Source organism: Telopea speciosissima, chromosome 6 (assembly GCF_018873765.1).
Source record: "Telopea speciosissima isolate NSW1024214 ecotype Mountain lineage chromosome 6, Tspe_v1, whole genome shotgun sequence".
NCBI lineage: Eukaryota > Viridiplantae > Streptophyta > Magnoliopsida > Proteales > Proteaceae > Telopea > Telopea speciosissima.
In genome coordinates this window covers 56,131,752-56,155,481 of record NC_057921.1, presented here as the reverse complement: position 1 = coordinate 56,155,481, position 23,730 = coordinate 56,131,752, and the positions used below count along the sequence as shown (strand labels likewise).

General features: G+C 38.2%; 3 protein-coding genes across 6 annotated transcripts; 2 read left to right on the top strand and 1 right to left on the bottom strand.

The window, feature by feature from the left end:
• The first annotated feature begins 2,470 nt into the window (after positions 1-2,470).
• Positions 2,471-9,476, top strand: LOC122663785 (phospholipase A1-Ibeta2, chloroplastic). 2 transcript variants are annotated; one of them, XM_043859431.1, is made up of 2 exons: positions 2,471-3,370; positions 8,639-9,476. In XM_043859431.1, exons 1-2 carry the CDS (start codon positions 2,537-2,539, stop codon positions 9,395-9,397), a joined length of 1,593 nt encoding a protein of 530 aa, XP_043715366.1. In that variant the 5' UTR covers positions 2,471-2,536; the 3' UTR covers positions 9,398-9,476. The 2 variants fall into 2 exon arrangements, with proteins under 2 accessions (XP_043715366.1, XP_043715365.1); XM_043859430.1 differs by lacking the exon at positions 2,471-3,370 and having other exon boundaries at positions 7,720-9,476.
• A 2,019-nt stretch (positions 9,477-11,495) lies between these two features.
• LOC122664920 (probable transcription factor At5g61620) lies at positions 11,496-14,352 on the top strand. 3 transcript variants are annotated; one of them, XM_043860957.1, is made up of 5 exons: positions 11,496-12,011; positions 12,991-13,202; positions 13,372-13,434; positions 13,580-13,696; positions 13,943-14,352. In XM_043860957.1, exons 1-5 carry the CDS (start codon positions 11,753-11,755, stop codon positions 14,267-14,269), a joined length of 978 nt encoding a protein of 325 aa, XP_043716892.1. In that variant the 5' UTR covers positions 11,496-11,752; the 3' UTR covers positions 14,270-14,352. The 3 variants fall into 3 exon arrangements, with proteins under 3 accessions (XP_043716892.1, XP_043716890.1, XP_043716891.1); XM_043860955.1 differs by having other exon boundaries at positions 13,571-13,696; XM_043860956.1 differs by having other exon boundaries at positions 11,497-12,011; positions 12,991-13,199; positions 13,571-13,696.
• Positions 14,353-15,326: 974 nt separating this feature from the next.
• LOC122663943 (omega-hydroxypalmitate O-feruloyl transferase-like) lies at positions 15,327-16,603 on the bottom strand. Its single transcript, XM_043859619.1, has 3 exons — positions 16,130-16,603; positions 15,818-15,891; positions 15,327-15,703 (listed from the first exon to the last, which is right to left on the bottom strand). The coding sequence occupies exons 1-3, from the start codon at positions 16,601-16,603 to the stop codon at positions 15,436-15,438; spliced, it is 816 nt and encodes a 271-aa protein (XP_043715554.1). The 3' UTR covers positions 15,327-15,435.
• Between the last annotated feature and the right edge of the window lie 7,127 nt (positions 16,604-23,730).

The following is a 23,730-nucleotide window of genomic DNA, read 5'->3' as shown; positions in this document are numbered from 1 at the left end:
GAGGCTTACAATATAAAATGGAGAAATGTTTCCTAATTCCTAGACCTCGGGCCAAAAAGGTCAAAAAAAAAGAGAGAGTGATGTTTTAGTAATTTAAAAGATTACAATGTCAAATTTTATAATAGTTTTTTATGCAAATCAACTTTTTATTATAGTTGTGGTTGTTAACTTATCATTATCTAACTAATCACTTTCATTATTTATTATTTATATTTTATTTTGTAATTTATCTTTTTTTTTTTTTTTTTTGATAATATACTTTAGGGAGAATGTTTTCTATGCCGGGGGCGCAAATTGTGCCTAGTCACTTGGAGGTGGGTGAAATGACCACCCTGCCCCCTGAATGACAGACCCATGTGTCTTGGCACAGGCTGCGCTGTGGCACAAAGAACATCAACACTATATTTTATAATATATCAATCTTATCCATGAAATATCTATTTCTAATGAAATGATGATGAAAGTTAATAAGGTTGGATTCTTTTTGGATGGTCGATGAAAATGTGTACTATATAAGATAGGTTATGTAACATAAAAAATTTGAGATAATATTTTCTTATTGAAATTAAATGCTAACTATGGTAATATTTTAGAAATATTTTTTGTATTTATTCCTCTATTTGATGGAATCACCCAAGATCTCATATGATATGTTATGATAGGACTGTAGGTTGAGGCATGAAATTAACAAAACCCTTTTTTAATTAGCATTAAAAAAAAAAGGAAAACTAGGAAAAACAAATATCTCATCTTCCTAGAAAGCATTCTAAAATTATTTTATTATTTAGAGGTAAGCCATTAATCTAAATTGCTTAACAAATTTGGTTTTATTACTTTGAAATCTCAATTATGTAAACATTGGTTTTTCTAGTAGGACCACTTACGAATTACGATTATGTTGTTGCGAAGTTACTTATTTAACTAAACCTCGACGTATGGTTGAAGTTTGAACCTCTAATTTTAATTTAGGTAATCAACTTCCATTATCAGATCAATTTTCTATGGTTCTTTTCATCTCCTGGATAGAATCGTTCTATCAATAACATGTAAGATAATTTGGCTAAATTCCACTCCTCGGCATCTAACTTAAAAGAGTGATGTTTTAGTAATTTAAAAGATTACAATGTCAAATTTTATAATTTTTATGCAAATCAACTTTTTATTATAGTTGTGGTTGTTAACTTGTCATTATCTAACTAATCACATTCATTATTTACTAGTTATATTTTACTTTGTAATCTATCTTCTTTTTTTTTTTTTTTATAATATACTTTAGGGAGAATGTTTTCTTTGCCGGAGGCACAGGTTGCGGCTAGACACATGGGGGTGGGTGAAATGATCACCCTGCCCCTTGAATGACAGACCCATGTAGCACAGGCTGCGCTGCGGCACAGAGAACATCAGCCCTATACTTTATAATATATCAATCTTATCCATGAAATATCTATTTCTAATGAAATGATGATGAAAGTTAATATGGGTGGATTCTTATTGGATGGTCGATGAAAATGTATACTATATAAGATAGGTTATGTAACAAAAAAAATTTTGAGATAATATTTTCTTATTGAATTTAAATGCTAACTATGGTAATAATTTTAGAAATACTTTTTGTATTTATTCCTCTATTTGATGGAGTCACCCAAGATCTCATATGATATGTTATGATAGGACTGTAGGTTGAGGCATGAAATTTATAAAACCCTTTTTTAATTAGCATTAAAAAAAAAAAAAAAAAGGAAAACTAGGTAAAACAAATATCCCATCTTCCTAGAAAGTATTTTAAAATTATTTTATTATTTAGAGGTAAACCATTAATCTAAATTGCTTAACAAATTTGGTTTCATTATTTTGAAATCTCAATTATGTAAACATTGGTTCTTCTAGTGGGACCACTTACGATTATCTTGTTGCGAAGTTACTTATTTAACTAAACCTCTACGTATGGTTGAAGTTTGAACCTCTAAATTTAATTTAAGTAATTAACTTCCATTATCAGATCAATTTTCTATGGTTTTGTCCATCTCCCAGATAGAATCGTTCTGTCAATAACATGTAAGACAATTTGACTAAATTCCACTCCTGGACTTCTAACGTTGTATAATTCAGATTTGTTATCTGTGTAGAATTATTTCATGCCCCTTACCACAAAGAATAACTATGCTTGGATGCCAAACAATTTTTGGTCAAACGGTATTATTATGTTTAGTTTATTACACTGTTGACCTCAAAAAAAATATATATTTATTAAACTTTTTTGAGAATTCCAAGGACGATTGCCCTTTTAAATATTATTTTCTTTAAAGCCTAAGAAGCTTTCTTTGCAATTTTCTTTAAAAAATAGGAGATAATTTTCCTAATCACCAAGCATTCCGTCTATAAATATAGGACATTCGATCTTCCCAGTTTCAATTTCCACCTTCACCGCCTTATACAATCCATTCTGTCGGAAAGGTCTTTGGCCTTCAAGTCTCGAACACCCTCTGGCCTCTGCGCTTCTTATTGACTCTCTCTCTCTCTCAAAGACACAAAATCTATGATCGCCTCAACGATTCCAACCCAGAACGGATTAGCTTTTCAGGCATCACGTTCCAAAAGCTTCTCACGTTGTGGGTCTCGTTTAAACCCTCTTGTAAGGGCCTCTGCTACAACTCAAACTTTGAATACCGAGTCGACTCGTAACCACCTCTCCAACCTCGAGAAGCTACTCCAGAAGCAAGCCCCACCACCGCTACAACACGACACGAAACCTTTTCAAATTGATTCCAGCAATGGGTCGACGCGCGAAAACAGGTTTAAAAATCTATTTAAAGATTTGAATTTGTCAACTATTTGGCCGGAGATGAAGACTGCGGAGGAGGTGTCACCGCGACACCTGAACCGCCTTCAGCGTCTCCTTTCCAAATCGTCGATGGAATATTCCCCGAGGAATAATCTTGCCAGTCGGTGGCGGGAGTACCATGGTTGCAACGATTGGGCCGGACTCATCGATCCGTTGGATGAGAATCTCCGGCGAGAAGTCGTTAGATTTGGTGAATTCATCCAGGCTGCGTATCACACCTTCCACTCCAACCCTGCTACATCGGTAGAAGAATCTCCTTTGTCTCGCCAGGTGGCATTGTCTGATAAATCCTACAGAGTTACCAAGGGCCTATACACCACGTCATCAATAGGACTACCTTCTTGGGTAGATGACTTGGCACCCGATCTCGGATGGATGACTCAGCGGTCCAGCTGGATCGGTTATGTGGCGGTTTGCGATGACAAGAGGGAGATATCACGGATGGGAAGGAGAGACATAGTGATCGCGCTTCGTGGGACTGCCACGTGTCTAGAATGGGCCGAGAACATGAGGGACGTCCTGGTAAAGGTCCCTGGAGGAGAAAAATCTGGACCGAACCAGCCGGGCCAGCCGGCCAAGGTGGAGTGCGGGTTCCAGAGCTTGTACAAGACCCCCGGTTCAAACATGCCGAGTCTTGCCGAGTCAGTGATCGAAGAGGTACGTAGGTTAATGGAGCTATACAAGGGTGAGACGTTAAGCATCACGGTGACTGGTCACAGCCTTGGTGCAGCTCTAGCCCTGCTAGTCGCCGATGAACTGAGTACCATTGAGCCGGAAATGCCACCGATCGCGGTCTTCTCCTTCGGTGGTCCTCGAGTTGGGAACCGGGGTTTTGCGGACCGGGTCAACAATAACGGTGTCAAGGTGTTACGAATCGTGAACTCCCAAGATCTGATCACGAGGGTTCCGGGAATGTTCGTGAGTGAAGAACTAGACCAGAAATTAAGGGAAAACTCCAAGGTAGCAGGGGTATTGAACGTGTTGGATAACATGCCATGGGCCTACTCGCACGTGGGGACAGAGTTACGTGTGGACAGCAAGATGTCGCCATATCTAAAACCGGATGCTGATGTGGCATGTTGTCATGACCTGGAAGCTTACCTGCACTTGGTGGATGGATTCTTGGCGACAAACTGTCCGTTCAGAGCAAACGCAAAGAGAAGCCTAGCGAGGTTGGTAAATGAACAAGGTTCAAATGTAAAGAAATTGTATAAAAGCAAAGCCAAGGACTTGAGTTTGAATCTTGAAAAGCAAGCAGTTGGAATCCCAAGTTGTTTGCCAAGTCCATCATGATTCATCTCAAGTTTGATCCAAAATAAATTCCAGAGTTGGCCTTTTATGTAGTCATTCTTCAAATACAAAATTAGGAAGGGAACAAAAAAAACCCTTTTATTATACAATCTAATGAAATAAAGTTGAAATTACTGTGATTTTTTACAAGCCCACCTCTTGAATCTCAAGACATCATTCTCCAACATCATATATTGTGACCACAAGAGTGTTGCTCAAATTGCTCACAATGATGTGTGTTTCACGAATGAAAAACACATGTTTGATAGTTACTTTTTTCGTCATCACCATTTGCTTCGTGGTAATTTCACTCTTCTTTTTGTTCCATCAGTACATGCATCATCTTGTAGAATTATTTACCAAATGCATGGTCGATCGGCTGGTTTCATTTGTTGGTGTTCAAACTCAAGTTGATTTTCCCTAATCTATCTTCACGAGTGTGTTAGTTGTAATATTATATAAATATTTGTTACCTTTTTTTTATTTTTTTTATTTCCTTGTTTAGACCTACCTTGTATAGGTCCATTCAATTGTACTATTCCCTTCCTAAATGAATACAAGATACACGTACAGTTTTAACTAAACCTAACATCGGGAACACTCTTACCAAAAAAAAAAAAAAAAACATTGGGAACACATAAAAGATGACCTTGTTAGTTTTGTTACCAACTTTTTTGCATCCAAATCCTTAAGGGAGAGGATTACCATACAATGCCAGAGTGCATTTTTGGATGAATAAAGGAACCTTTTTTGGAATCTGACGAAAGAGAAAGGGGCATTTGATGATTCAAAAAGCATTTATAAGCTAGTCCTAAATATTTTCTAATGGAAAGGAATTGGAAATTATTACGGAAATAGTATCTAAAGACTGGATGTTAAATTTTTATAAATTAATAACCAAATAATTTTATCATTTTTAAATCATATTTTAATACGTACATTGATTTTATTGGTAAAAATTAACCATTTAATTACAAAACTTTGATCACTTTGAGGATTGTTTGACCAACCGTAGATACAGTACGTCAACCTACTAAGGGTATTTTGATAATTTTAAATCATTTTATATAACTTTCAATTATATTTTAATACAAGAATTTTAATGATAAAAACCATTTAATTACAAAACTAGTCAATTTAAATAGGTTCTTCAGAATAATTCTAAACTCTAATGAGTTTGAGGATCGTTTGACTAACCGTAGATTTGGTCAACCTTTCTAAAGAATGATTCTTGATATCCATCCAAGATTCGTAAGTAGGAGTATAAATGAATAGTCAAAATCCGTTTTCATATCCGTGTCCGTAACCGTTTAGCATTATCCGAATCCGTCTGAAAACTAAACGGATGTAGATACAAATAGGCTATAGCTATCCGAAAAGCTATATTTATATGTAAACGGATAAATATCCGATCTGTATCCGTTTAGCAATATCCGAATTCATTTGAAAGCTAAACGAAAACAGATACGGATATAGCACTATCCGAATCGAATCCAATCCGCTTACTACCCTATTCGTAAGAGACCTCCCAACTATAAAACTATATCTTCACCATCGTCTTAGTACACTTGTTCACTGTTAACTATATACGAATCCCAAATAACAAAATGAAATATCTACAATATTCACATCATTTCTCCGCATGATAGGAGGTAGAGAATCCTCCCTCCCACCCCAACCTCCCCATCCCATCCCATCCCATCCCATCCCATTCCATCCCACCACACACACACACAATATCAACTCTAAAAAATCTGATTCTCTTTCACACACAGAGAGAGAGAAAGAGAGAGAGAAAGAGAGAGGCTTTGACATTCTAGCGTAGCAAATTTTTCTTTCCCTTCATCGGTACTTTATCCTCTTTTTGTTTATTTTTTCTTTCTCTTCATTATTATTGTATCTTTCTTTATCTCTTAGTCTTCTTCCACAAAAGAGTAGTGCGTCTGCATGTTAATAAAGCACACCATTATATGTATGATCTGATGGTTTTTTTTTTGTTTTGTTTGGTGACTCAATTCTCAAATGCTTCTCGTTTCCCACGTGAACACGTGAATTATAAACTATAATAAGTTTGCACACTCGCTCAACGTGTTATGCGGGTCCGTGTCCTACATCCCATCTTCACCCTCCTATTATTAATAAAATTAATCAGATTTTGAATCGAAAAGGATGGAAAAGAGTAATTAAATCAATAAATTATCATCTTTTTTTAACTCTTTTTTTTTTTTTTTTGTTATCAATAAAGGTGTGTGGCCTATGGTTATCATGGAAAGAATAGATTATAATTATCACGCGCACCTTTGCCTTTTCCAATAGAGAGGTGTGGAGTCTATCAAAAGAGGAAGACATTATCACCTTTTTTTTTCCCGAATAGGTATAATGGGTACCTTATCATTATCAAATGTGTAGTCAATTTAATTTTGATATTGCTGATGAATGATGATAAGTAATATGTTTGGATTCTTATAAGATTCTCATGTTGGTGGGATATAAATTTTTTTTTAATGAGGGTGGTTGGGGATCCTAAACTAAATAAGGAACAGGAGGTCGCGAACTCGAAACCTCTTGGGGGTTAGGCTCAATTATACGAGCCTCCAACTACCAGCATCTGAGTTTCAATATGGCATGTTTGAATTGGATTGTAGGTCTGGATATGAATTATAAAAACCAATTTTTATTTAAAAAACAATAAAGGGGGAATAGGAGAAGTAATAATAATAAAATAAGAATAACATCCTCTATGAAAGCATTCTAATTATATTTCATTATTTTTGGGCTCATCCATACATGAAGCTAAATTGCTAAACATATAGGGTTTCATTACTCTTAAATGGGTTTTATTTATGTTAAATCTAAATTATGTACGCTCACATAATTGACCCATTTCAGGCAATGTGACCTACATGCTGTTTCTACTTTCTAGTGATACCCAAACTTAGGATTATATTGTCACAAATTAAACTTCTTATTTAATAAACTTCTACACATGAATATCCTTATATATATATATGAGCAATATAAGGATCAGCCCGGCCGGACTCATGGTCGGGCCTATGCTCAGTTAAGGGGATTCAGGGTTGGGCTGCGATTTTAAAAGGCTTGGGCCAACCCGACCTGTATAAATCAACCTACCTCCAAGAAATTCTTAATTACTATAAATTTATTAATTAAAAGATAAAGTTCTCTGCACTAGGAGCGCATGATGAACCCAAACACATGGTGGTGGGAGAAATACCGGCCCGCCCCCTAATGATCGAAATCCCACCCATGTCCCACCCCATGTGTCTAGGCGCAGCCCAAATGCACAACCAGACAGAAACGTGCGTGCGTTAATTATAGTTTTTGGACTACCAAAAATGACCCTAGGCTTCGAACAATATTATATAGTCAACCGATGGACCAATACTTTTCTCTATAGTCTATATTTTATACATGTTATTTTTCTCCAAGTCTAGGAGGCATTCTTGCAATTTTCTTATAAAAGCAGGGGTAATCTCCAAGTATTCCATCTATATAAAGGACTTTGGATTTTTGCTCTTCCACCTTCACCTGGTCTTCCACTCCAAATCTCCAATCTAATCGGAAAGGTCTCTCGATCGCCTCCTCTCTCAACGCCTCCAAGTCGAAGGCCCATCTCTCTTTCTCAGACACAAACATCACACAAAATCTATGATCTCCTCCGCGATTCCAACCCAGAACGGACTCGCTTTTCAGGCAGCACGCTCCAAAAGCTTCTCTCGTTGTGGGTCTCGTTTAAACCCTCTCACAAGGGCCTCTGCTTCGACTCAAACGTTAAGTACCGAGAAGACTCGGACCCACCTCTCCAACCTCCAGAAGCTACTCCAGAAGCAGTCCCCACCACCGCTACAACAACATGACACAAAACCTCTTCTTAATGGTTCCTGCAACGGGTCGTCACCGGATAACAGGGCTAAAAATCTCTTCCAAGGTTTGAATTTGTCAACAATTTGGCCGGAGATGAAGGCGGCGGAGGAGATGTCACCGCGACACCTGAACCGCCTTCAGCGCCTCCTCTCGAAATCGTGGGTGGAATATTCCCCGAGGAATAATCTCGGCAGTCGGTGGCGAGAGTACCATGGTTGCAACGATTGGGCAGGACTCATCGATCCGTTGGATGAGAATCTCCGCCGAGAAGTCGTCAGATATGGGGAATTCATCCAGGCCGCGTATCACACCTTCCACTCCAACCCTGCCACGTCGGAAGAAGAAGGTCCCTTGCCTCGCCAGGTGGCATTACCTGATAGATCCTACAAGGTCACCAAGGGCCTTTACGCCACGTCATCAGTAGGACTACCTTCTTGGGTAGATGACTTGGCCCCCGATCTCGGGTGGATGACGCAGCGGTCAAGCTGGACCGGCTATGTCGCAGTTTGCGATGACCAGAGGGAGATATCACGAATGGGAAGAAGAGACATAGTCATCGCTCTTCGTGGGACTGCCACCTGTCTAGAGTGGGCCGAGAACATGAGGGATGTCCTTGTAAAGGTCCCTGGAGAGGAAAATTCTGGACCGAACCAACCGGCCAAGGTGGAGTGCGGGTTCCAGAGCTTGTACAAGACCCCCGGTTCAAACATGCCGAGTCTTTCCGAGTCGGTGGTGGGAGAGGTACGTAGGTTAATGGAGCTATACAAGGGTGAGACGTCGAGCATCACGGTGACGGGTCACAGCCTCGGTGCAGCTCTAGCTCTGCTAGTCGCCGATGAACTGAGTACCTGTGAGCCGGAAATGCCGCCGATCGCGGTCTTCTCCTTCGGCGGTCCTCGAGTCGGGAACCGGGCTTTTGCGGACCGGGTCAGCAATAACGGTGTCAAAGTGTTACGAATCGTGAACTCGCAAGATCTGATCACGAGGGTTCCGGGAATGTTCGTGAGTGAAGAGCTAGACCAGAAACTAAGAAACAATTCTAAAGTGGCTGCAGGGGTTTTGAACGTGTTGGATAACATGCCATGGGCGTACGCACACGTGGGAACAGAACTACGTGTGGACAGCAAGATGTCACCTTATTTAAAGCCAGATGCTGATGTGGCATGTTGTCATGACCTGGAGGCTTACCTGCACTTGGTAGACGGGTTCTTGGCGACCAATTGTCCGTTCAGAGCAAACGCAAAGAGAAGCTTAGCGAGGTTGGTCAACGAACAAAAGTCAAATGTAAAGAAATTGTATATAAGCAAGGCCAAGGGCTTGAGATTGAATCTTGACAATCAAGTATTGGTCATCCCAAGCTGTTTGCCAAGTCCATCGTGATTCATCTCAGTTTGACCAAATATTTAAGACAGAAGGTTGGACCGGGTCTGTCTGGGTCGGACCAAATTGTGGGTTAGCTTGGCTGACGTTCTAAATGTAAAGTTTACCCAATCATATTTTGTGATACTTTTGTGCTCTACCAGATTACATGTAGATAAATCAAAAGAATGTATTCTAGGTTGACTTTTGAAGCAGCCATTTTTTAAAGCACGAAAAAAAATTCAAATTTTTTCTCATCTTTTATTTTCTTGTCTTGGCTTCCAAACATAGTCTAATCTTGTTTGGCTTCCAAACATAGTCTAAGGGACAACAAACAATATATTACCTAGGGGTTCCTCCATGAAATGACCAAACCCCCTGTTTTCGTTGGGTTTGATCCCCTAACTCCCATCATGACTGTAGGAAAATCAGGTCCCTCTAAATCTGTGTCTTGAGTGCGAAACAATCTATACATTATCCACGAATCTTTTACCCTTGATTTTATTTTTTAAATTAGTTGTAATATACTTTATAGTTTATAATAAACTAATGAGGCATCTTTAATCGAAATTTACGTAGTAAACTAATCTTTTGATTATATAATTCGCTTGCCTTACTTCCCAATTTTTCCCATCAATGATGGTAGAACAGGACAAGGATTACTTTGGTCCAATAAAGCTTGGGTTGAATTAAATATCAACTTTAGATTCAATCATGTATCCTCCCATATAAATCATTCATCATCTTCAGGATTTTAGGTATCAGTATCGAATCGATTGTCTAGGCTGATTCGTATTAATATCGGTCAGCACCAATGCAGGTGGATAAGTGGTTGTTACCAGATCTATGACATGGTACCAACATAGGATAAAATTGTCAAATACGATATCGATATCTATGAGGGCAAAACCATCCAATATGGACCGATACCTATACATATCTGTCCGATACTGATACCTAAAACCAGTGCACCATCTTTATAGTGCAAAACTTTTTTGTACATTATTTTGCCACATGGTTGGCTTAGTTTAGGCTGAAAACCTTTATATCTCAACGAGGAGATCGCCCAATGAGTACCCAATGAGGCATCCAATGGCTGGGCTAGCTGGCACACATCTTGGTGCACGCCCAGCCAGCGCAACCATCGGATGCTCATTGGACGATGCGCTCATTGGAGAGGATCCCTATCCAAGGAAATGAGTGCAAATCTAGCTAGGGAGAGTTTTATGATTTGTGTAGAACTGGATACTCTCATCCTTCTTCAAATAATAGTAAAAAAACAGTTCATCATAATCTGAGATCTCAGAATTCATTTAACTACATTTATTACGAAGTCATAGTCTATTTATTTATAAAATTTATAACTATATTAACATTTGTTTGTCAAATTCTTGATGTGGATAAAAAGTATAGATACTTAAGAAAACCCTAAAAATAAGCTAAGGAACTTGGATAAAAAGAAATAGATGATTTAAAAAAAAAGATCGAGTTTTCCTCCCGTTACAATGACAATTTTTATCCTATGCAGTAATTGCACGGTGTTGTACTGCATTGTGCAGCGGTTGCAGAAGCCATGTGCATCATGTGGGACCGTTGTGCCACATGGCCTTGTCTACTGCGCCGCATGATGCAGTACTGCATCGTGCAATTACAAGAGAGGATAGCGATTCTTACAATGAATGGGAAATATGGGTGGTAGAGGATATCAGGAGGGTATATTTAGATTTATACTAAAACCATGTAGGGGTTTGTGAATCTTAAGATGAAGTTTTATCAAAAAAGAAAAAAAAAATCTTAGGATGAAGTGGTGAACCTTTACCTTTCACCCACGGAGTGAAGGAAAACTTTCTTCTTATATAAATAGTAAATTTTTAGAAATGATTATATTTGGATTTTTCATTTTATCGAATACCATAAACCAACTGTAAAATCAGTTTCGGAGATAGCAAGAACTAAAAATGTTTGAAGAAAACTGAAATGGACAACAATATTCTAGGTGGGTTCGGGGGTTTCTAGATATTCGAACAGATTACCAAAAAAAAAAATGGATATTCGAACAAATAGAAGGGGCAAATTTCGTTTAAAGAAGCAAACATGAAATGCCATAACTGAGATTGAAGATGGAAAACAGCTTAATTCGGTAATCCGCGTAATGGCAGTTTTGCCGCTTTACGACATTGCCGGGTTCTCAGATCTTCGAACGACAATGGAAACTCAAGAGATTTGTAACCCAAATATGGCTGTTCTGGTAACCGAATACTATATATATATAAAGATAAACGAAACCCCCTTTCTTCGTTCTGTATATTCTTATATTCTCGATTTGTCTCTGTTGAAACAGAGACACAAAGGAGGAGGTGAGGGAGGGAGGGGGAGATGGGCATGGCCAAGGAATCAAGCAGGAAGTGTTCACACTGTGGAAACAATGGACATAACTCAAGGACATGCAATGAGAAGGCTGGGATGAAGCTTTTTGGTGTAAGGATTTTGAAAAAAGAGGAAGAAAGTATGAAGAAGAGCTTGAGTATGGAGAATTTGAGGACATGCCCAGTTGATCAGGGGTCTTCTGATCCTGGGTATTTATCAGATGGACCTGTTCAAACAAGAAGAGCCACCACACAGGAAAGGAAAAGGGGTACTTCTTTGTTTCATCCCTTAAAATCTCTCTAGTGTTTATTGATTTTGTTCTTCATATTTCTTATCTTTTGATTGTGGTTCTCATGGGTTTTGGAGAAAACCTCTGTTTTTTTATGACTTCTTGAGTGAATTTAAACATGGAAAGGTTTTCATGTTGTGTTCTTCAATCGGCATCCTGGAATTTTTCATATGAGAATTAGAGTTTCAAGCTTTGCATTAATTTGATTTTAACGTAGACTACATATTTGGAAATATGATAGAATGAATTCCACCCACTCCTATCTTCATCAGACAATTCAACCTCATTTCGATCAATCTTCATCAAACATAAATAAATGGTTACATGCATAACTAGATTTTCTGTTTATATTTCAATTCTCAAGAGTCAGGATTGAATACCAGTTATTGTTTGATTAAGAAACATTCCTGTACCTAGTTCTTCAAGTTTTGGAAAGAATTGGTGTTTCTCAGATGTGGTGAAACAGAAATGAAATTGAGAAGCAAAGCACCTAAAAATTTTAGCTTGGACAATTTAGAACCTAGAAGCAAAGATTGATATGTGAATTCAGAAGTAATAGCTTCCTCCTTTTGTACCTAGCTCCCTGCAATAATGGACAAATAATATCAGAAAATATCAAATATTTTGACTAAGTTTCACCAGATATTGGGTTTAAATGAATAATTATATGATGATGCAGAAGCATTTGGTTTAAGTTCTTGCTTATGATTGGTTTCTGTTTCCCAATCAATGGCAGGAGAGATAGTGGAGGAATTTGGGTAGTCATTATTTTAAGTGTGTATTTGTATGGAGTAGGATACGATCCTTTGAAAGGAAATTGAATTGTTTTGAGAGCTTGAGAACCTTTCCCCTCTAAACTTGGGTACTTTTCATCTCCTTCCTTCTTGTTTGAAATGTTGATGGGGATTGTGTGTTCTCTACTTTTCTTACCAAACACTAATTCCTTTCTTTTCCACAGGGGTGCCATGGACAGAGGAAGAACACCGAACTTTCCTAGCAGGATTAGAGAAACTTGGGAAAGGTGACTGGAGAGGAATTTCAAAGAACTTTGTGACCACCAGAACACCGACCCAAGTTGCTAGCCATGCTCAGAAATATTTTCTCAGGCAGGCTTTATCTAATAAGAGGAAGCGTCGATCAAGCCTTTTCGATGTGGCCATTAAAAATGTAGTAATTCCTTATTCCTTCATTAATGAATTTCAGTAGCTTTAGTCCTGAAACTATCTCCCACCCTCCCTCCCCCCACCCCACCCCACCCCAAACCCTGGAAAAAAAAAAAACCTACCCTTATATCTGTTTTGAACTTTCAAATTATGATTTTGAAGTATTGGATATACAGGATCCAGCTTCCCAAACTGCACCAGTTTTGCCCCTTACAAGTACTAATGAAGCCTCAGAGAAGGTAATTCTCTCATTATATACTCATCAAGGGAGAAAACTTACTCTCATGGTCATGTTAATTAGTTCTGATAAAGTGGAATCGTCAATTGAAACTGATTTTTATTTGCACTGTCATAGTGTAATGTTGCTTATGTTTGATGCTTCAGTCAGGTGTGTCAGCACAAATTACAGCCCAAGTTGCTGGTCTAGGATTAGAATCTCCACCGATCAGCCCCATATCTGTAACTTCTGGTGCTCCCAATCTCAGTAGGATCCCATATACGGTATAAGTTAACAGCTAACCATCTTCCCTTCTCTGAAATTTCATTTTGCCTGTTGAACTTTAACAAAGACTAAGAATTCCAAAGATTTAAAATCAAAATGAGTTTTGCATGCCTTTATTCATGAACCAAAGTGACAAAAACTTATTAGGCAAGCCTCTATGACTTGAGAAGAGTCTGAGGAATGCAACAACTTCTGTTTTTCCTTTTTCTCCCTATGGTTATACTAATCTTTGATTTCTTAAACAGGCGGGATTTGGTGGCATGAGACTGAACTATCCAGCAGTTAAAATCGTTCCAACTGTATCCTACATCCCAGTGATGAATTATCCCAACCAAGGCTACACATACCGACCTAAGGCCCACAACAGCCTTGCTGCTTGTGCGCTCATTCCATCGCAATTGCCCATCAATCCCATACCTCAACTCCCACAATGTGTATCTCAGACCGATCCTGGGGCTTCAACTACTGTGAACACTGATCTAGGTTTAAGTGTTACACCACCTCAACCGCCTGACCGAGACAAGTTGTCAGCTCAGACATCCAATTTCGGTGGGGCTATTAGAGTTATCTGAGTTCTGTTTGGGTAGATGATTTGTCCTCTCATTTTTTTCCATTAGAAGTTGGATAACGAAATTCTTTTTCAGCTCTAATGAAAATGAAAGCTATTGATTTTATTCCTCTTAAGTATGTCTATGCTTTTATTTTACTTCTATGGGTTCCTGTATCTTAGATATTTTATATTTCTATTCCTCCACAAGACCAGATAGGGTACTCTGGAGAATAACAGAACCAGGATCTTGCACTGCTTATGCAGTAAAGATGGTCTTTATCATAAGAGTATACTGTCAAATATCTGATTAAATTATGGGCTGCGGGGAATTCGACCCTATTTGGCTTACATTCTCATTCACAATTATATGTACCTCATTGCTTTGACGAAAATAAAGTGTACTGGTGTTCCTTCAAATCCAATTTTTAGAGAGAAATTCAATATACAAGAATCGAAACCAAACTGATTAACACCCTTAGCCTTAACCAAATGATTTGCTAGGCTCTTTCAAATTTCAACTATTTGGAACAGAAATTGCAGGTGTTCTTAATTATGGATCATCATTTCAGCATCAAGCTGCTTGCATTCAGGTTTTATTTTACTAACAAACATTGGCCCTATTACATCAATGACCAAAAGAAACCCGAGGATCTCTAGTCACTAATTTAGAAGAACCATTTTATTTGCTTTATTCTTTCTTTGAGTAGAGCCATATATAAGTGTTGATCTAACAACTGGATTAGATCTAAGCTTGCAGTCCCATCTCTGATTGCATAATCTCCTCAAAGGCTTTCATGTCTGAAGGAAGCAGACCCAGTGTTAGGATCTTGTTCTTACTATCCTTTCTCTGGGCATGGACAACAACTAATTCCTTCTGTGGACATGCATTTGCAATTTGCGTGGGACCTCCCCAACCAAAATCAATATCACTCCTGCAAAACAGTCTGGACCATTTGTTGCCTATAAATGCTCTATCCAGTAGTACATCTGTTCTTATTGCTTCTATGTTGTCCTTGATCAATTGAATGTAGTCCAAGTAGTTGTTAACCGATTGAATGTAGTCCAATTCAAGTGCCCTTTTGATCAAATCAACTGCAAACGACAGTGGCTTTTCAATTAGTTCTCCTGCACTACATCCACAACCTGTCAACAAAATGGCATTGCCGAAGTACCCTTTTGGAAATGGACCTATTCGCTGCCGTCCATCGAAACAATTAGAACCTTCGATGGCTCAGAAAGGTTCATTTTGAGGGCCTTGGTTCTTGCACGCCATGTAAATGCCATGATCAATTCAAAATCTGTGGCACTCTTTATGGTTCCATCCTCCATAGCTATCTTCTTCAGTTGCATCATTTTTTGGAGATCAAAAGTGAAGGATTTGAATACAGATTGTTCATCTCGACGTATAAAGGGAAAATTTGATCCATCTTCGTTCATTCCAGAAATATTGTCATGCTTGTATTCAATTTTAAGGGGTTGGCTTAGCTTCATTATAGATCTATCTAAAAATGGAAGAACACTTAAGGGTAAGCCTCTAGCAATTTCAGCCCATTACTTCATAAATACCATTAATGATGTTCCATCGCTCATGCAATGGTTCATTCTTAATCCAAGAACAAAGCCTCCACACTGGAACCTTGTCACCTAAATGACATTAAAACTACAATTTAGAATGCTCCGACTTCATCCTCAGAGGCACATCAGGTGTCCACGCTCTGGCTTTGTCACAATTTGCTCTGATACAACTTGTTAGGGACTTGGGTAGAATTCATCCTTAAAAAGTAGCAATTAAGGAGAGGGTGCCCAAATATCTACAAGCCTTCCACGTGGAACCCAAACAAATAAAACTGAAGGAAATATGAATAATTAGTGTATAGTTTACCTGTACTGAAAGCAGTGGTATATCAAAAGGGTTCTTTGATTCATTGCAAGCATGAACAAGTTGTCTGTGTATTGGGAGATTGGGGATTGTAAAATCGCCCAACTCACGAAGCTCACAATTTGCAACTGCTTCAACAAATGATACACCACCTTCTCCTGTGCATTTCACCATAAATCTTCCATCTGGGCTTTGTACAAGACTTCCTGCAAATGGATAGAAATGAACCAGAACCTTAGCCAAAGCTTGTTTGATTGTTTCACAGAGATTCTCTGTCCTTCTCGTCCCATCCTCCATCTCATAGCAAATTAAAATATCAACAGGACCCATCAATAACTCGTCTACAGGAGACAAATAATAGAGCCCCCCATCATCATAAGTCTTCTTCATTGTGGGACGAACAACATCAGGTTTAAATTTTGTTATTGTAATTGCTTCTCCCGTTCCAGTTCCAGTTCCGCCATGTGAAGCTTCCATTGAGTATGTCCTCCTCCTACCTGCACACAGCCTTATTGTAAGCTAACTTAATTTAGTGTTGTTTTATACATCAATTTTATTAGTTACTTTACACAATTTGGATCCTCTGTTGCCGGGCAGTCGTGCGACGGGCTTGCAGCCTCACACAGGCAGGGGCCATATGCCCACCATGCCCACTGCTCGAGCATCCTTCCCAGGTGAGCTGCCGGGCAGCCATATGGCTTGATTGCGGCCTCACACAGCCAGGGCATGGACCCCACCCGGGCAAGGTGCTCGGGTAGTGGGCGGCACGGGCATTTCGCCCTTGCCTATGTGAGGAGGACATATGTCAATCACACGGCTGCCCTGCAGTGGAGGATCACACGATCTGCTTTGCATGCGTATGACACAAACAAATTAAAGGGGCGTTGTTAACGCAAGGGCCATGCCGCGCACCCAAGCCACTGAGAGCGCATGCAGTGGCATAAAAGGGGATGGAATTTTCGCTATACATGGGTGCATGACGGTTATTCTGACCCCTGTTGTATGTGGGCATGGCCCCTACAAGCTTTCGTAGTACGACAAGTACCTTGGCACCTCGACCATGAACATATGGTGACTGGAGTGAGCATTGTGACACCATTATTCAACCGGAATGAAGGATTCTTGAGAGGCTTTGAAGAGACTAAAAGATTTGGGGCAAGGGTGTTAAGTAAGGTTCCCAGCATTGTACTCTCTAAGAATTTTGCTCTAGTCTCAGAGCAAACCGATACAGATGCACACACAAAGATGGAAAGTGATCAAGGTAGAAATTAAGAAGCAAAGTCTGGCGTTCCTAAACATACCAAGAGCAACTTTATAAGTAGATGATGAGAAAGGGACCTGGGAAGGGGCAGATCCAATGTTGGATGTGTAGGTAAAGGATATTGAAAGGCACCTGGGCGGCATAACCAATGTGGATGTTTTTTTTTTGGGTGTAGAGCCAACCGATACAATTGTGATGCTGGCTCAGGTTCTCATACGAGAACCATTATCGTACGGTCTTGAATCGCACAATTACACCCATATAGAGGAATTAAGGGGTAGGGCCGAAAAAAAAAGTCCGGATTACTCTTACACTGTATTATTGTATGTTTCTCCTTCTATTATCGTTGTCGATGAGATTAAGAAATACGTCTCATGATATTATTCGTTTAAAGTTACGATTTTTTTTTGCTAATTTTTTTGACAAACATTGAGTTTTGATCTCTCTCACGAACAAAGGTGGATTCCAGATTTCCAGTCACCATCCATAATAATAAAAGAGTCATAAAATATTAAATACATTATTAATTTTTTTGGTAAAACTACCTGTTTTTCGTATAACTATTACAACTGTTCTACCAAGTTTTTTCAGTGGAAAGCGATGGAGGCAGGAATCCTGTTAGTGTGAGTAAAGTTACGTTCCCCTCATTGCCTCCTTGTGGGGTCCTGTTGAGGTTGATGGTCGATGGGCCGTTGAATTGCACCAAAAAAAAAAAAGAAGAAAAAAGTGTCGTTTAGACATAAACTGTAGACTAATCTGCCACAATGGTGATCAAGGATCAAAACCATTGGACGCGAATATATGAATGTCTAAGTGGTCCTCCAAATGAATGGGTTCGGATCCTCTCCAACTATTTGGGCATCCAGCTCCTCTCCACTGGGGAATTGGGATATGGGATGTAAACCGATCAAATTCTGTTCGGATTTACTATTATTTGAATCAGAATTCGTTTATCGAATGGCATATCTGTATCCGATTTTATCCGATTTGATATCTGATGGATTTTTAAAAATCATTAGCATATTCGAATTCGACAGTCTATCAGATATTATCCGATCTGATTAGTAAATGAATCTGACTTATATCGATTTTGGATTTTCGATTCCGATTATTTAAATATCCTTATAAAAGTGTTTATAATAAGAGTAATATATCATATGTTTTTACAAAAATATTAAACTAATCGCATTTTACAATCGAATATTATCTGGATTTAAAATGGAATATCCAAATCCGAATCTGATTATCTTTTAGATGGATTCGGATATTTTTTGGAAACCGAAACTCCGGATTTGCACACGGATTTTCAACTATCCATTTACATCCCCACTTGGGGTGTGTGTTCAAGTCCTATTAATCTTTGGATGGGTGATTGAAGAGGACTTGGAGTTGGAGTTGGAGTTGGAGAGATCTTCTGAGTTCACTGATTTGATCCAAAGAAGAATCTGTCAACTTCTTTACTGTGGTTTTGAAAATTTTTTTTTTTTTGGTCTAAGAGAAAAAATATTTGTCATAAACCTAAATACCAGAAATGAACCCGGGTGACCTTATGACGAAAGAAAGGGAACTAGGGACTGGTGATTCCTGGGTTTGCTTTAAATTCAAAAGTAGTTCCTTTCCTTATAGAAGCCTTTGTTTGACTCACTTATTTTGAAAGCAATGGAGTAAATGATGAAAGCTTCTCAACTCTTTAATCTCAACACACCCCATACATCTTCTTCCCTTGTTTGTTACTCTCAATCTCTAACTCCCTCTCATTGTAGAGATGGACATTGACCTAAAAAAAATATTTTAACAGGGGAAGGGATTGATATTTGATACTTCTCAGATTTGCCGTTAAATTTGTTGCTTTTCTCCATATATTCATTCACCTCTCTAAGTTTCTGATATTAATGGATTTATCTCCCCTCTTTTCCTTGTTACCTTCAACTCTTGAACTTTTTCCCCAAATCCCAACCATTCACAGATTCTTATATGTTCTAAAACCAACTAAAGAAAGATCTCCAATAGGTTTTGTCTTGATTCTGACTTTATGGGTTGTACCGGGTGACTTATTCCTACCTTTTTTTGGATCTTCTTATATGTTTTCTCACACATCAACAATCCATTGGTCTAAACATGACATTAGAAGAATTTTTTTTTAATTAAGATCCATTAATAACGGTCTCTCATTATAAGGTCAAGACCATGACCCCTTTCCTTTTAGTAAATCACCCTAAGGTCATATATGAACATTACAGCTTGACACCAGCACCCCCAGCCCCTTAATTCTCCCCTCTTGGCCTAAGAAGATCAAGATTGGGATTGGAAGTTGGAACTAAATATCACTTGTATGTATCTTTGCGATTTCTATTCATCTTGGGTTTTAAAACATAGATTACAGAGAAACAATTCTGTATTAAATCAATTATATACAGAGAAACACCAAAAGACACATATAGAATCCAACCTTTTGGTTCAAACTTGGAAAATTTTCGGGTGCACAATCTTAAATATTCATAGATAGAGACATTGTTTTACTTTGTCTATTCGTGCTTTTGTGAAAATGTGTGTTCATGACTCTCCCTCTTTGGTGTTTTTCTAATATTTGGTTTGAGTGTGATGAAAGAGTGCAATTTGTTTCCTCATCCGCCATGAGAAAGTCTCATTTTATGAATTGATCAGTGAGGTCCTTAAAATGGCTCAGGTGGTGGAGTAATGATTGGACACCTCCATGTAGTTTCTTGGGGATGAAAACATGATGTCCTATGCTCCAACATCTACGGTAATATGAATTTGACTTCATACTTTTCTCTTGGCCTACTAATTTATTATTTTTATAATGACAATGGAGATGTTGATGAGGCAATGGATAGTCTTTTCTTCTTTTGTAAATTGGTCTAGATGTTTTTAAATGAGTTGCTTTCCGTGTAGCAAACTTCACTTGATGGCATAGAGTTGTTCATGATTCTTTCTCAATAATTACTCTTCCTTTCATTCTAATTCCCATTTTGTATACTGCACTCCCCATTGCTATTGGCTCCCCAATGCAACTCTAGGGTACATGGAAATTTGTTTGATTCATACATGCTCTTTTTTTTTTTTGTTCTTTTAATGTTCTAGAAACTCCGGAAACAAGCAGATATAGGTGTTGTGGTGTGGTGTGGAACTTTGCATGGCAGTTCAGTCGTGAAGAAGTTGTTTCATGGAACAAATTTTGTAAAAAACACGACTTCCTTCTTCACATTATTTCTTTTTAATTGTTGCTTTGTATTTATTTTCTTCACTTTCGAATAAATGTGTCTATATGTTTCCCTTGTTAGGTCAATGTACATTGCTGTAGAGTTATATGAGACGAGAGAGAGGAAGGTCAGAGAAGAAGAATAGAAAAACAACGAGCATTTTCAGCCAAGTGAGTAGTAGTTTTTTGGGTTCTTTGACTTTATTATCTTTTTCTAACTCAAGTAGGGAACCTACTCCATTTGGTTTAGGATTTCCTTTGTTCTCCTTTCAAACTTGGGTATTTTTGGAACTCTATTTTCAACCTTAAAGACATAGCTGTTAGCAGTATTTTTTTCATGGTAGTTTAGGCATATTCATTGGTTGAAATTGGATATAGATGATGTACTGAAAATCTGGTCATGCTTCTTAGTTGAAAGTTAGCAAAAGTGTGTCTGCAGTAGTTCTTTTTTAGTTTGTTCTTTTGGGGATATTATCAGAAGATATGATTGAACTATACAGTGACATAGATATGGTGTATCAATCATTGTAAATTCTTCTTCTTTGTTCTCTATGATACTTTATGCCGATATGAGCTGATAAAATTGGTACATGGTTACATTGCTACAGGTACTGCCTATTGCGAGTTTGATTTCAAACCAGACACTTTTTTGACATGATCAAACTAATAAAGATTGGTACATGGTTATATTGCTGCAGGTAACGTCCATTTGAATACTAATGTCAATGAGTTATTGCTAAAATTTATGTGTTTACGGGAGTTGCTTGGTGATTTAAAGCACTCCTTGTCTAAGGTGTTCATTGATTGAAGACATAAAGCAAAGTATATATATTGTTTATTTTGTTTTTGAATTTTAATAATTAGTCATAGGTTGTAAGTGTCCTTTAGGGTAAAGTAGATTAAATGTAATTAAGTTTCAAATGGTGTACAGGTAAACTTAAACTATTTTGGATCTTGTCATTATTTCATTGTTTTTAGGGATGAATGTTCTCTTCTTTTTTTGTGTGGAAGTCTTATGTCTTTTCACATCAATAGGTTAAAGGATAAGATAACTAAACAGGTTAAAAGATTTGCACCACAAAAATAATAGGTTAAAGGATTAAGTAAATAAATTTTTTTTTTTAAAATACTATATGTAGCGGCGTTTCTTACTAAATGCCGCTATAAGTACCTTTTACCGGCATTTAAGAAACGCCGCTCTAGGATATTTTATCGGCGTTTATGTAAACATGCCGCCAATAAATCATATTATACCAAAGCTTACCAATCTATAACGACATCTCAGAAAACGCCGTTATAAAGTATATATGGCAACATTTGTTAACAAACGCCGGTGAAAGTATACTTACACGGGCATATGGCATAAACGCCGTGATACATTTCTGGCGGTACATTTGACGACATATGTGCGGCGTTTGTACTAAACGCCGCTGAATCCTATAGCGGCATTTTTTTAAGCTACGGAGACACTTAAAAAACGCTGCAAAAGACGCCTTTTCTTGTAGTGTGTTTAAAGAAGAATTGTTCTGGAAACAAAAATCAAGAGTTGACTGGTTAAAGGAGGGAGATTTGAATACTAAGTTTTTCATGTTGTTACTCTTAAAAGGAGGCATAATAATAAAATTTTAAAGCTGAAATACCCGGATGGAATGTGGTCAAATTCTGAAGAAGAAGTCCATAATATCCTTTGTGAGTACTTTAAGGAGATTTATAAGGAAGAGGCAACGAATGAGGCGGCTACTGAGGAAGTGCTGAATGGCATCCACCCTTTGGTTAATGACGAAATTAACGCCCAGTTGTGTAAGCTTCCAGATATGGAGGAGATTAAAAAGGCCCTGTTCTCCCTTGCTCAGCTCAAGTCTCCTGGTTTCGACGGGTTTCCTCCCAAATTTTTTCAAAAATTCTGGGAGGATATTAAGGAGGATATTTTTCAGTTTGTTATTGATTTTTTTAATTCTGGTTCTCTCTCACCTTGGCATAACCGCACCCTCATCTGTCTTATCCCTAAATCCAAGGATGCTGACTCTGCTGACAAATTTTGACCAATCAGCTTATGCTTTGTGGCAGTGAAAATAATTACAAAATTATTGGGTACTCGTCTGAAGCCGGTTTTGGACTTGGTTATTGATGCTTCCCAATCGGCCTTTGTTCCAGGCAGGTACATTTCCGATAATGTCCTCATTGCTCACGAGTTATTCCATTTTATTAAAAAAAGAAAAAAGAAAAGTTTATCCCAATTTCTGGCTATCAAACTGGATATGCGTAAAGCATATGATAGAGTTAATTGGAACTTCATTGAAAAGATGTTTAGCAAATCGGGTTTCTCTGATTTTTGGGTCAAGCTTGTTATGTCCTGCATTCGATTGGTTTCTTATACTCTCTTGATTAATGGATCGGAAAGTGGTGATATTTTGCCTTCCAGGGGAATTAGGCAGGGAGATCCTCTTTCTCCGGCGTTGTTCATCATTTGCGCTCAAGCTTTATCTTCTATCCTTAATGCGGCTGCAGCTAAAGGCGACATTCATGGCATTAAAATCAGAAATAGAGGAAACGCTTTCTCTCATCTCCTTTTCGCAGATGACTGCCTCTTGTTTGGTAGAGCCCATATTAATGAAGTTACTGCTTTGAAGAGGTGTCTGGACTTGTACTGTCAAGCTTCGGGTCAAGAGATAAACTTAAAAAAATCCTACATTACTTTCAGCAAGAACACTCATTCCAAGTTTAGAAGGTGGTTTTCTAGAGTGCTTAAAATTCCTTATGGGGATGGTCCGGCTAAATACTTAGGACTTCCCACGGATTTTGGTATCTCTAAAAATCTACTGTTTCAAGACATTAAGGACCGGACTGTTTCAAAACTTCAAGGGTGGAAGAAAAATCTCCTGTCAGCAGCGGGCGAAGAGGTCTTACTTAAATCTGCAGCTCTCCCTATGACCAACTATGCAGGTGCTTCTTTTAAACTGCCTAAATCTTCTCTTGAGGATATTAAAAAGGCTTCTACTGATTTTTTTTGGGATGATAATTCTGATAAACATAAAATTCATTGGGTTTCTTGGGACAGAATGTGTAAATCAAAACAAGCAGGTGGTCTGGGCTTCAGAGATCCAATTCTTCACAATCAAGCTT

Coding starts and splice junctions, on each gene's coding strand:
- LOC122664920 (XM_043860955.1), top strand. CDS start 11,753: ATGGGCATGGCCAAGGAATCAAGCAGGAAGTGTTCACACTGTGGAAAC. Junction 13,203..13,371: donor ATGTGGCCATTAAAAATGTA/GTAATTCCTTAT, acceptor TTGGATATACAG/GATCCAGCTTCCCAAACTGC. Junction 13,435..13,570: donor CTAATGAAGCCTCAGAGAAG/GTAATTCTCTCA, acceptor TGCTTATGTTTG/ATGCTTCAGTCAGGTGTGTC.
- LOC122663785 (XM_043859430.1), top strand. CDS start 7,802: ATGATCTCCTCCGCGATTCCAACCCAGAACGGACTCGCTTTTCAGGCA.
- LOC122663943 (XM_043859619.1), bottom strand. CDS start 16,603: ATGGAAGCTTCACATGGCGGAACTGGAACTGGAACGGGAGAAGCAATT. Junction 15,892..16,129: donor TACCACTGCTTTCAGTACAG/GTAAACTATACA, acceptor AATGTCATTTAG/GTGACAAGGTTCCAGTGTGG. Junction 15,704..15,817: donor ATGAGCGATGGAACATCATT/AATGGTATTTAT, acceptor AATTGAATACAA/GCATGACAATATTTCTGGAA.